General features: G+C 41.0%; 1 protein-coding gene across 4 annotated transcripts in view; it reads left to right on the forward strand.

Moving 5' to 3' along the window:
• LOC128666513 (RNA-binding protein 6) overlaps positions 1–12,594 on the forward strand; it is a 206,186-nt gene that overhangs the window by 67,908 nt on the left and 125,684 nt on the right. For all 4 annotated transcript variants that reach the window (XM_053721153.1, XM_053721156.1, XM_053721157.1 and 1 more), the window contains exons 10-11: positions 6,095–6,264; positions 7,934–8,031. In XM_053721153.1, the coding sequence (XP_053577128.1) occupies positions 6,095–6,264; positions 7,934–8,031 (268 nt within the window). The remainder of the gene's footprint in view (positions 1–6,094; positions 6,265–7,933; positions 8,032–12,594) is intronic.

Genomic DNA, 12,594 nt, shown 5'->3' on the forward strand with positions numbered 1-12,594 from the left:
AGGGAGATGAAAGTGAAGTGCAGATCTACTAATCGTAGAAAGTGGTTACTCTAACCGTTCTGATGCCCTGTTCCTCCTCGCAGTAACCTGTTGTTCAAACCTGTAGATAAATAACAAGTTAAGACGGTTGATTAATTCTAAAAGACAAGCAACCTTCTTTTCCCATGTATGATTCTGTTCTGATCTTATTTATAAGGAATGGCAGAAGCCAGGTATTCCTTTTGTTCCAATTGAAAAGTTTATATCTGTTTCTGCTTCCTTCTGTTATTACAGAGATAAGGGGGGCTGGGTTGAGAAAATTGGATGCAAGGTAGAGAAATGGGGTGCTGGGAAGAGAAATGGGGTGCAAAGGAGAGGTAATGGGGGCTGGGGAGAGAAATGGGGTGCAAGGGAGAGGTAATGGGGGCTGGGGAGAGAGTTTTCCGTTGTAGTAAGAGAGTAATAAATGACCCTTTATAGTATTCTATAAAGTCCTTTGTTTTTGCCTGCTTTTTACATCTAAAGGGGAGGAGAGTCCACGGCTTTATTCATTACTTGTGGGAATTAAGAACCTGGCCACCAGGAGGAGGCAAAGACATCCCTGACAAAGGATTAAATACCTCCCCCACTCCCTTCATCCCCCAGACATTCTTTGCTTTTTGTCACAGGAAGTTGGCAGAGAAGTGTCGGAAGATTCGGAGTAGTCTCTTATGGAGGGTAGTACTCTTCGAAAAGGGACTGGATTTTTAAGTAGTCCTGTTAGCCTCTCAGTGAGAACTTGGGTGAAAGTTAGAGTCCGGAGATGCAGGGAGAGTCTTTCTGTGAAACCATCCCGACTCATGTCAACGCTGATTGCTTATGGAGCTGTTAATGTGTTTCGCTGCCTGCTTCCTACACTCAAGTCTATGTCAGGAGCGATGCTACTACACTGTCACGCTTGAGAGGCCATGTTCCTGTTCCATGACATAGATTCTGGTAAGATCGTTTCATTTTTTATATACATGATAACGCAAGAAGACAGGGTCACAGTGTGGTGCCTTTTATCTTTATGGAATCAAGGGTTAATATCCCTGGAAGAGGGATTATTGAACAGGGGGATTTTGTACATACTGTTATTTGTGTCATTGCTGCGATGTGTGAGATGAGGCTCTGGCAATGGTGGACTACAGGTTTAGTTTCTGTGAGTTACTTTACGCGGCCAATTTGGTGCGTTTTTTTCTCCCTAGTGCAGGGGCAGTCCTGCAAGGCACTCCATGTGACCTGGTGGGGCCTCTTCAACTTCCTCTTCTCGACCGGCGGTTGCAGGAGATGAGGTTTTTTTCTGTGATCCGGGTCAAAGGAGGTGGTGAGTGCCCCGGCCATTGCAAGTATATAGGTGCCATTTATATATAATATTTAGTCTGTAATAAAGGCGTAAGCTATGGAGGACTCTGACGTGTTGGCGGGTACTCCCTCGTTAAAGTCTAATACCTGTGTTTATTGTGAGGAGGTTCTGGTAGATCTGCCTACTCAACTCTGTTTCACATGCCTTTTCAAAATTACTACATCTAGAAAGGAATAAGATGTTTAGTACTACTGAGCCATCCATCTCTGAGGGTTCTCCGTCCCGTGAGGTGCGTTCCCTACATTCATCTGATTACACATGCAGCTTCCCAGGGCACGTCTAATCCTCCTGCGGTAGAGGGCCGCTGGCCGTCAGATTTTGCGGATCAACTGCAAACGGCGGTGTCTGAGGTGATTAGGGCCTTACCACATTCTGCTAAGCGCAAACGTAGGGAAAAACATTGCGGCCCGACCCAGGGGTCTTCTACTCCAATGGATATCTCGGAAAGATTATCCGCTGAAGGGGACAACTCCGACTCTTCGGAGGACGTTCCTTCTGGGTCGGAGCCTGTGTCATCTAAACCTCCGGCTGTGGAGGAACTAGACTATTACGTTTAGGATGGAAAATTTGCGCTTTTAACTGAAGCAAGTGATTGCTGCGCTGGAGGTTCCGGAACCGAAACTACCGGAGGAACCTTCGATTACTAAACTTGATAACGTTTGAGGACAGGGTGGTGCCTCAGACCTTCCTGGTTCCCGTTAAGATAGCTAACATTATTAAGAATGAATGGGAGAAATTGGGTTCATTCTTTTTCCCTTCCTCTTCTTTTAAGAAATGATTTCCCGTTCCGGAATCTCAGCTCGAGCTATGGGGGACTGTCCCTAAGGTGGATGGTGCTATCCCCACGCTCGTGAAGCGTACGACGATTCCTCTCGAGGATAGTTTGTCTTTTAAGGAGCCCATGGATAAAAAGTTAGAAAACATGTTGAGAAAGATGTTTCAGCACACAGGGTTTGTTTTTCAGCCGTCAGAGGCGGTAGCCGGAGCTGCGACATATTGGTGCGAATCCCTGTCTGAGATGGTCGAGAGGGAGACTTCCCTTGACAAGATACAGGACAGAATTAAGGCCTTGAGGGTAGCTAATTCTTTTATTTGTGATGCCAATATGCAGATTATTCGCCTGAATGCCCGTATGGCTCTGTGGCTGAAGTCATGGTCTGCAGACATGACACCTAAATCTAGGCTTCTATCCCTTCCTTTTCAGGGAAAGATCCTATTTGGTCCAGGACTTGACTCGATCATATCCACAGTCACGGGAGGCAAGGGCGCCTTCCTGCCGCAGGATAAGCCTAAGGGATCTACTCTACGTCCCTTTCGATCAGACAAGGCCCAACGCCAGCAGCCCGCTGTGAAAGCGGAGCAGTCCAAGGGAACTTGGAAGCCAGCTCAGTCTTGTAATAAGTCCAAGCAGAACAAGAAGCCCGCCGAGACAAAATAGGCATGATGGGGCAGCCCCTGACCGGTCAACATTTTTTGTGTGGTGTTTTCACAAAAGTTATCGCTGGAATTCTTTTTTTAATTCCGAGACTTTTTGAGTTCCTGCAGGATGGTCTGAGTAAGGGTCTGTCGATCAGTTTTCTGAAAGGTTTTTCAGCTCTTTCCGTTTCATTTCATAAGAAACTTCCAGATTTTAATGCCTTTACAGACGTTTGCTTTTCACTTTTTCGGGACAGTATAAGTTTACAACCTCTCCTGGCTTATGTGCAACCCAGAAATAAAATAGGAGTTATTATTTGGATGGTTTATATTAAATCAGGTGATATGGGACTATGCTTTGTATGATATAGTGCCTAGCTTGTTCTTTACACCTAGCCCTAGATTTATGGGAGTTATTTGAATTGATGTGCACTTTTATCTGTTTGCACAATTAGCTGATTGCTTGCTATTGCTGATTATATGTACTGTATAGATAAATGTGTAATACTTTGTCCTGTTATTGATATATAGTTCTAAGCACTTTTTTTTGTATATTTTTAATAAATTGATATTTACCAAATTCAACCTGTTATTTTAACCCCTTCAAGGGACATACAATCCATTTTTTTTCTTTCATGATTTAGATAGAACATAACATTTTAAACAACTTTCCAATTTACTTCTATTATCATATTTTCTTCATTATCTTGTTATCGTTTGTTGAAAAGCAGTGATGTAAGCTCAAGCATGTACATGTGTCTACACCACTATATTGCAGCAGTTTTGCAACAGTTATACATTAGCAGGAGCACTAGATGGCAGCACTATTTTCTTTTATGTAGTGCTTCAGGCACGTGCACTTTACCTACCTAGGTATCTCTTCAACAAAGAATAACATGAGAATGAAATAAATTTGATAATAGAAGTAAATTGGAAACTTTTTAAAAATTGTATTCTCTATCTAAATCATGAAAGACAATTTTTGTGTTTAATTTCCCCTTAAGGACATGGCCATTTTTTAATTTCCCTTAATGATCAGGGCTATTTTTCCATTTCTGCTGTGTTTGTGTTTAGCTGTTATTTTCCTCTTATTCATTTACTGTACCCACACATATTATATACAGTTTTTCTCGCCATTAAATGGACTTTATAAAGTTACCATTATTTTCATCATATCTTATAATTTACTATAAAAAATTATAAAATATGATGAAACAAATGGAAACACTTTTTATAACTTTTAGCCCCAAAATCTGTTACACATCTGCAAATACCAAAAAACACCCATGCTAAATAGTTTCTAAATTTTGTCCTGAGTTTAGAAATACTCAATGTTTACACGTTCTTTGCTTTTTTGCAAGTTATAGGGCAATAAATACGAGTAGCACTTCGCTATTTCCAAACCACTTTTTTTTTTTTTTTTCCCCAAAATTAGTGATAGTTACATTGTAACACTGTTATCTGTCAGGAATCCCTGAATATCCCTTGACATGTTTATATTTTTTTTTTTAGTAGACAACCCAAAGTATTGATCTAGGCCCAATGCTTCTCTGGGATCTCCTTTGTTAAGAAATAGCAGACATATATGGCTTTGGCATTGCTTTTTGGTAATTAGAAGGCCGCTAAATGCCGCTGTGCACCACACTTGTATTATGCCCAGCAGTGATGGGATTAATTAGCTTGTAGGGAGCTTGAAAGGTTAATTTTAGTGTAGAGATCAGCCACCCACCTGACACATCCCACCCCCTGATCCCTCCCAAATATCTCTCTTCCCTCCCCCACCCCACAATTGTCCCCACCATCTTAAGTTCTGGCAGAAAGTCTGCCAGTACTAAAATAAAAGGCTTTTTTTAAATTAATTTTTTATACATTTTGCATTTTTCTGTAGTGTAGCTGGCCCCCCTTTAAACCCCACCCTCCCTCTCCCCCTCCCAGATCTTTGATCATTATTCCCCCCCTCCTTCCCATTCAATTACATTGGTGGCAGTGGTTGCTGCGCGCACACACACGTGCCCTGCATGCACGCTCCTGGCACCCGGTGTGCACATTCCACATACAGGAAGCGGATGCCGGGTAACGATGGGCCGCCCACCTGCCTCCCTGCAGCTGCTCCCACCAACAATCGGCACCATTGCTACTGGTGCAGTGAGGGCCACAGAGTGGCTCTCTCTGCGTTGGTCTTTGGAAAAAAAGGTATTGCAGTGATGCCTTTATCAAGGCATCGCAGCAATACCTTGAAAGCGGCTGGAAGTGATCAGGATCGCTTCCAGCTGCTTTAAACCACTAACAACGTACAGGGTACGTTGCTGGTCTTTAAAGACCAGTTTGTGTGTAACGTATCCTGTACGACGTGTGTCATTAAGGGGTTAAGAGCGGACTAGATATTTTTTCCCTAACCTTATATAGCTGGTTGTTTACCGTTGCATATAGATACTCAAGATATTTTTATATTTTTGAGATCCAGGCTTACTTTAAGAGGCCTTGCATTGGTGGAGAGTTAGATAAATATCCCACCTTGGTGAAATTGACAAAACCCTACTTATGCATCTCAATCGCCTCAACACCATCTGTGCGTCTCTTCTCTGCTGCAGGCAAAATAGCTTGGATTTTATTTTAAATATAGGATTTTATTAATATTTTTTATCCGAATAATCGTCCAATTATTCTATTATGAAAATAATCCTTATTTGCAGCCCATCTTAATTTTTTTTTATTATTTTTTTGGGCAGGGAAGCTCTGAGGGCCATAGTGCCTGATTAGTAACTTCCTGCTTTCAGTTTGCCCCCCCCCCATTTCATGGTGGTCTTGTGGACCTCACTGCTTGGGTATATATTCCCACACTTGATGACTTGTGCACTGTCACCATCTGATGAAAGAAAATGTATACTTACCTTAAGTATTAATTTCTTTCATGATGGTGAGGGTCCACAAGCTCTGCCCTACCCTTTTCTTTTTGTTCAGGTGGCTGCAGTAGTTGTTTTTGCACTTCTTTGCCCCACTTTATCTTTCTTGCTTCTCTTTTCCTGATCTGCTTGGCTATATGTATGACTGAGGATCTTTGGAAGTAGAAAAGATTTAAAGCTCTAATATGCTGGGGTGTCTTTTGCCTCCATCTAGTGGTCACAAGTGGATATCCCACTTGTGGTGACTCGTGGACTCTCACCATCATGAAGGAAATTAATTTAACAGATAAGCATAAATTTTGTTTTTATTCCTTGTGCATCAGTGTTTGATTTCCTGCTCTTAGTCATCACTGGGCACTATTGATTGCTTACTAATATGGCTGGTGGCCTTTCTTCACCTCTCTCTCGACAGCTGTTATCGTTAGAGGCATACCATATACAACCTGTGCTGAAAGTGTGATTAAAGTCCTGGGTCGTTATGTGCAACTGACCCCAAGCCAAATTCGCGTGCCCAAAAACCGAAAGAATAAACCTAACAAATCAGGGATCACTTTCTGCTTTTTAGAGCTCAAAAGCCGCAAGGTAAGCGATGTAATTTTGAATACAATGATGTGGTTTGATATATTGTAAAGTGTATAGTTTATTCTGCCTATAATGTATTTCTGTATTGTCAATCACAACCTGTCAGACTACTAGAAAGTATAGTGTCTACAGTTTTGTGAAGGGAGAAATAATGGTCTAGCTGATTTCAGGTTTGGGTTAGGCCCTTTAGTTTCAGTGAACGGATAGAAAGCCATTTTAGACTATAGGGGCTTCCAGCTTTGTGGCATGACTGTGTCCTGGTGCACAAAGTGAGGTCCATGATGGCATGGTTTAAGAAGTTTGGTGTGGAGGAACTAGAGGGGCCTGCACAGAGCCCTGACCTCAACCCCATTGAATACCTTTGGGATGAATTGAAACGCCAATTGCAAGCCTGGTCTTCTTGTCAGAGACCAGTTCCCGACCTCACAAATTCTTTTGGCTGAATTGGGCGCAAATTCCCACAGATACACTCCAAAATCTTATGGAAAGCTGACTTTAGAAGAATGTGGTGGTGGGGGGGGGGGGGGTGAACTCCATTAATGGCTATGATTTTGAAATAGGATGTCCAACAGGCTAATATATATGTGATGGTCCGACTTCCACATATTTTTTACCATATAGTGTATGTAGCTGAATCAGAATTCTAGAAAGATATTGTCTTGTATTTAAAGCCTTCTCCGTAAAGGCTCACATTTTGGTTTTAAACGATAACCAAGACATTTGTTAATATTACTTATTAGTGAGATGTGTGTAGGGACTGTAAACATTTCATAGCCAAGCCCTACAGTTGTGTCTAATAGACAATTGCAATGTTTGTGGCACATGCCAGAATCTGTGGTATAATTTCTAAACTGAATAGGTCAAATATTTTCCCATTTACTTGTAGTATCAGTTTTGCTTCATTCTCTTGATATCTTTATTCAAGGAGTGCGAATGCACTACAGCGAGCTAGCTGTACACATCTGTAAGCAAATGACAAGAGGCATATTTGCAGCCACCAATCAGCAGCTAGCTCTCAGCCCTTGAGTCTGCCTAGGTATTCTTTTCAGCAAAGGATACCTAGAGAACAAAGCAAATTAGATAATAAAAGTAAATTTGTTTAACATGATATGCTCTATCTAAATCATTAAAGAAAAATTTTGGTCCCTTTAAAGTAAATGGTATGGTAAAAGGGATAATAAACCAAAACAAATATTTCTTGATTCAGATAGTGCAATGCGGTTTTGCTTAGCTTTCTAATTTACTCCTATTCATTTTTCTTTATTGTCTTGCTATTTTTATTTGAAAATGCAGAAACCTAATCTAAGGAGCAGGCCCATTTTTGGTTCAGCATCATGGATAGCACTTGCTAATTGCTGACTACATTTAGCCACCAATCAGCAAGCGCTACCTAGGTGCTAAACCAAAAATGGGCTGGCTCCTAAGCTTACATGCTTGCTTTTCAAATAAAGATAGCAAAAGAACAAAGAAAAAATAATAGGAGTAAACTAGAAAGTTGCTGAATCAAGGGAGAAAAAAATTGGGGTTTTGTGTCCCTTTAATGTGACAGTTGCCAGTGCTCCCTGTATATCCTGTTAGCGATGTTTTGGCAGGTAGGTATGGGCCTACATGTCCATTACTTTATTTGTGGTTTCTGACGGATTAAATTTTATTTCTCATCTTTCTGCAGGAGGCCAAGCGTCTTACAGCACTAGTGCATAAGCTAAACTCACCACTCACTATTGATGGGAACCCAATCACATTGAATCAATCAGTTGCACCTAAAAGGTAAAGCATTGATTACATCATAAGCTTGTGTGGTTAATCTAGTGTGTTTAACATTTCCCGCTAAATAAAATGTGCAGCAGCGTCTGCGCCATCTCAGTTCAAGTTGTCAGTGTTACAGTAAATAGTTGTGTAGTATTTGCACAGTGTGAGTTTGTGGGGGGAGGGGTATAGTACATTGGTGCCTACAGCGTGTTGTATGGCATGATATGAATGTGTGGTTCCTGTGCAGGGGATGCATATGTGTATTGTATTTTTAAATGTAGGGTACATGCATAAAATGAAAGGGATCCCGTGGGAAGCAGTTTCTCTCTGAGCAGTGAAAAAAGATTTACACCAGGGTTCCTCAAACTTTTTTCCCCCATGTCCCAGTGCCATGAAATCACAGACCTTTGCAACCCTATATTTATGCTTGGTCTGAAAGTTTCTGAAGTAATATACAACAAGATAGCTGCAATTTTTGGCAAAGTGACTAAAATGTGTGAGTACTTTTATTCCTGATTGCACTCAAACTCTTACGGCTAGATTTAGAGTTCTGCGGCCAAAGGGGTGCGTTAGCTACGCTGGCTTTTTTCCCCCCGCACCTTTTAAATACCGCTGGTATTTAGAGTTCACAGAAGGGCTGCGTTAGGCTCCAAAAAAGGGAGCGTATAGCATATTTACCGCCACTGCAACTCTCGATACCAGCGGTGCTTACGGACGCGGCCAGCTTCAAAAACGTGCTCGTGCACGATTCCCCCATAGGAAACAATGGGGCGGTTTGAGCTGAAAAAAAACCTAACACCTGCAAAAAAGCAGCGTTCAGCTCCTAACGCAGCCCCATTGTTTCCTATGGGGAAACACTACCTAAGTCTGCACCTAACATGTACCCCGAGTCTAAACACCCCTAACCTTACACTTATTAACCCCTAATCTGCCGCTCCCGCTATCGCTGACCCCTGCATATTATTAACCCCTAATCTGCCGCTCCGTACACCGCTGCAACCTGTTATCCCTATGAACCCCTAATCTGCTGCCCCTAACACCGCCGACCCCTATATTATATTTATTAACCCCTAATCTGCCGCCCCCTGCATATTAACCCCTAATCTGCCGCTCCGTTCACCGCCACATCCCTATGAACCCCTAATCTGCTGCCCCTAACACCGCCGACCCCTATATTATATTTATTAACCCCTAATCTGCCGCCCCCAATGTCGCGTCCACCTACCTACAATAATTAACCCCTAATCTGCCGACCTGACCGCACCGCTACTCTAATAAATGTATTAACCCCTAAAGCTAAGTCTAACCCTAACACTAACACCCCCCTAAATTAAATATAATTTAAATCTAACGAAATAAATTAACTCTTATTAAATAAATTATTCCTATTTAAAGCTAAATACCTGTAAAATAAATCCTAATATAGCTACAATATAAATTATAATTATATTGTAGCTATTTTAGGATTAATATTTATTTTACAGGCAACTTTGTAATTATTTTAACCAGGTACAATAGCTATTAAGGTTGGTTAGGGAAAGAATTCAAGGATTTGTAGCATTTAAGCTAAGTGCTGAATTAGGCACTATTAGATTAGATAAGGTTAGTTAAAATTTAACACTTTATTTAACATATATTCAAAGACAGACAATTTACTTAAATTGGATCACTCCGTAGAAACAAACAATCATAAATTGTTTCTATATCTTATCATTCCAAGTGACCCAACTGTAACATCATAAAACCAAACCTAAACCGAAAGGTAAAGGTAAAAAATAAGGGCTACGTGCTCTATAGGGTACTATAGTGGTGAATTTCGTATTGAATAGGTTTCGAGTTTGAATCGTACCGTGCTCACACAGGCTATGCGCTCAAAGGCGTCCTCCTACCTGCGTACTGCTGAGATTTAACTCAGTCAGCCGATTTCTAGCTGATCCCTATCAATCAATATCTCAACATTCATACAGTCTCAGTGTATCTGTCAGGATTCGTGTAATGCTAAAGTTGCTAGGATTTCAAAGGTATATATATATGTGTATTAGCGATTTCCGTTCAAAGTGCTTATCATCACTACTTGAACTAGTTCTGAAAAATATATAGGCACCATAAGCCCTTTTATCAAACCAGATTATTACCCTTAGATCGCTATATCTATATATTGTAAAAATAATAAAAATAAACACTTTTGAAGCGGCAACAATAGTAGCCAAACAGGTTATTCGTAACTTAGTTTCTAACACCACGCTAGTGTTCCAGAGCACGCCCACCTGGTGGGCGTGCTCTGGAACACTAGCGTGGTGTTAGAAACTAAGTTACGAATAACCTGTTTGGCTACTATTGTTGCCGCTTCAAAAGTGTTTATTTTTATTATTTTTACAATATATAGATATAGCGATCTAAGGGTAATAATCTGGTTTGATAAAAGGGCTTATGGTGCCTATATATTTTTCAGAACTAGTTCAAGTAGTGATGATAAGCACTTTGAACGGAAATCGCTAATACACATATATATATACCTTTGAAATCCTAGCAACTTTAGCATTACACGAATCCTGACAGATACACTGAGACTGTATGAATGTTGAGATATTGATTGATAGGGATCAGCTAGAAATCGGCTGACTGAGTTAAATCTCAGCAGTACGCAGGTAGGAGGACGCCTTTGAGCGCATAGCCTGTGTGAGCACGGTACGATTCAAACTCGAAACCTATTCAATACGAAATTCACCACTATAGTACCCTATAGAGCACGTAGCCCTTATTATTTTTTACCTTTACCTTTCGGTTTAGGTTTGGTTTTATGATGTTACAGTTGGGTCACTTGGAATGATAAGATATAGAAACAATTTATGATTGTTTGTTTCTACGGAGTGATCCAATTTAAGTAAATTGTCTGTCTTTGAATATATGTTAAATAAAGTGTTAAATTTTAACTAACCTTATCTACAATAGCTATTAAATAGTTAATAACTATTTAATAGCTACCTAGTTAAAATAATTACAAAATGACCTGTAAAATAAATCCTAACCTAAATTACAATTAAACCTAACACTACACTATCAATAAATTAATTAAATACAATACCTACAAATAAATACAATTAAATAAACTAACTAAAGTACAAAAAATAAAAAAGAACTAAGTTACAAAAAATAAAAAAATATTTACAAACATTAGAAAATTATTACAACAATTTTAAACTAATTACACCTACTCTAAGCCCCCTAATAAAATAACAAAGACCCCCAAATTAAAAAAAATCCCCTACCCTATTCTAAATAAAAATAGTTCAAAGCTCTTTTACCTTACCAGCCCTTAAAATGGCCCTTTGTGGGGCATGCCCCAAAGAATTCAGCTCTTTTGCCTGTAAAAGAAAAATACAACCCCCCCAACATTAAAACCCACCACCCACATACCCCTAATCTAACCCAAACCCCCCTTAAAATAACCTAACACTAATCCCCTGAAGATCATCCTACCTTGAGTCGTCTTCACTCAGCCGAGCAGCGATGGAACCGAAGTGGACATCCGGAGCGGCTGAAGAAATCTTCCATCCGATGAAGTGATCCTCCAGTCGGCGCTGAAGAAGTCTTCTATCCGGGCGATGTCATCTTCCAAGCGGGGTCTTCAGTCTTCATCCCGCCGACGCGGAACATCATTCTTTACCGACGGACTACAGACGAATGAAGGCTCCTTTAAGGGACGTCATCCAAGATGGCGTCCCTTCAATTCCGATTGGCTGATAGGATTCTATCATCCAATCGGAATTAAGGTAGGAAAATTCTGATTGGCTGATGGAATCAGCCAATCAGATTCAAGTTCAATCCGATTGGCTGATCCAATCAGCCAATCAGATTGAGCTCGCATTCTATTGGCTGTTCCGATCAGCCAATAGAATGCGAGCTCAATCTGATTGGATCAGCCAATCGGATTGAACTTGAATCTGATTGGCTGAGCCAATCAGATTTTTCCTACCTTAATTCCGATTGGCTGATAGAATCCTATCAGCCAATCGGAATTGAAGGGACGCCATCTTGGATGACGTCCCTTAAAGGAGCCTTCATTCGTCGGTAGTCCGTCGGTAAAGAAGTATGTTCCGCGTCGGCGGGATGAAGATTGAAGACCCCGCTTGGAAGATGACATCGCCCGGATAGAAGACTTCTTCAGCGCCTCTTGGAAGATGACATCGCCCGGATGGAAGACTTATTCAGCGCCGCTTGGAGGATCACTTCATCGGATGGAAGATTTCTTCAGCGCCGCTTGGAGGATAACTTCTGCCGCTCCGGATGTCCACTTCGGTTCCATCGCTGCTTGGCTGAGTGAAGACGACTCAAGGTAGGATGATCTTCAGGGGATTAGTGTTAGGTTATTTTAAGGGGGGTTTGGGTTAGATTAGGGGTGGGTGGTGGGTTTTAATGTTGGGGGGGGGGGTTGTATTTTTCTTTTACAGGCAAAAGAGCTGAATTCTTTAAGGCATGCACCACAAAGGGCCCTTTTAAGGGCTGGTAAGGTAAAAGAGCTTTGAACTTTTTTAATTTCGAATAGGGTAGGGCATTTTTTTTATTTTGGGGGGCTTTGTT

This window comes from Bombina bombina, chromosome 7, assembly GCF_027579735.1.
Source record: "Bombina bombina isolate aBomBom1 chromosome 7, aBomBom1.pri, whole genome shotgun sequence".
NCBI lineage: Eukaryota > Metazoa > Chordata > Amphibia > Anura > Bombinatoridae > Bombina > Bombina bombina.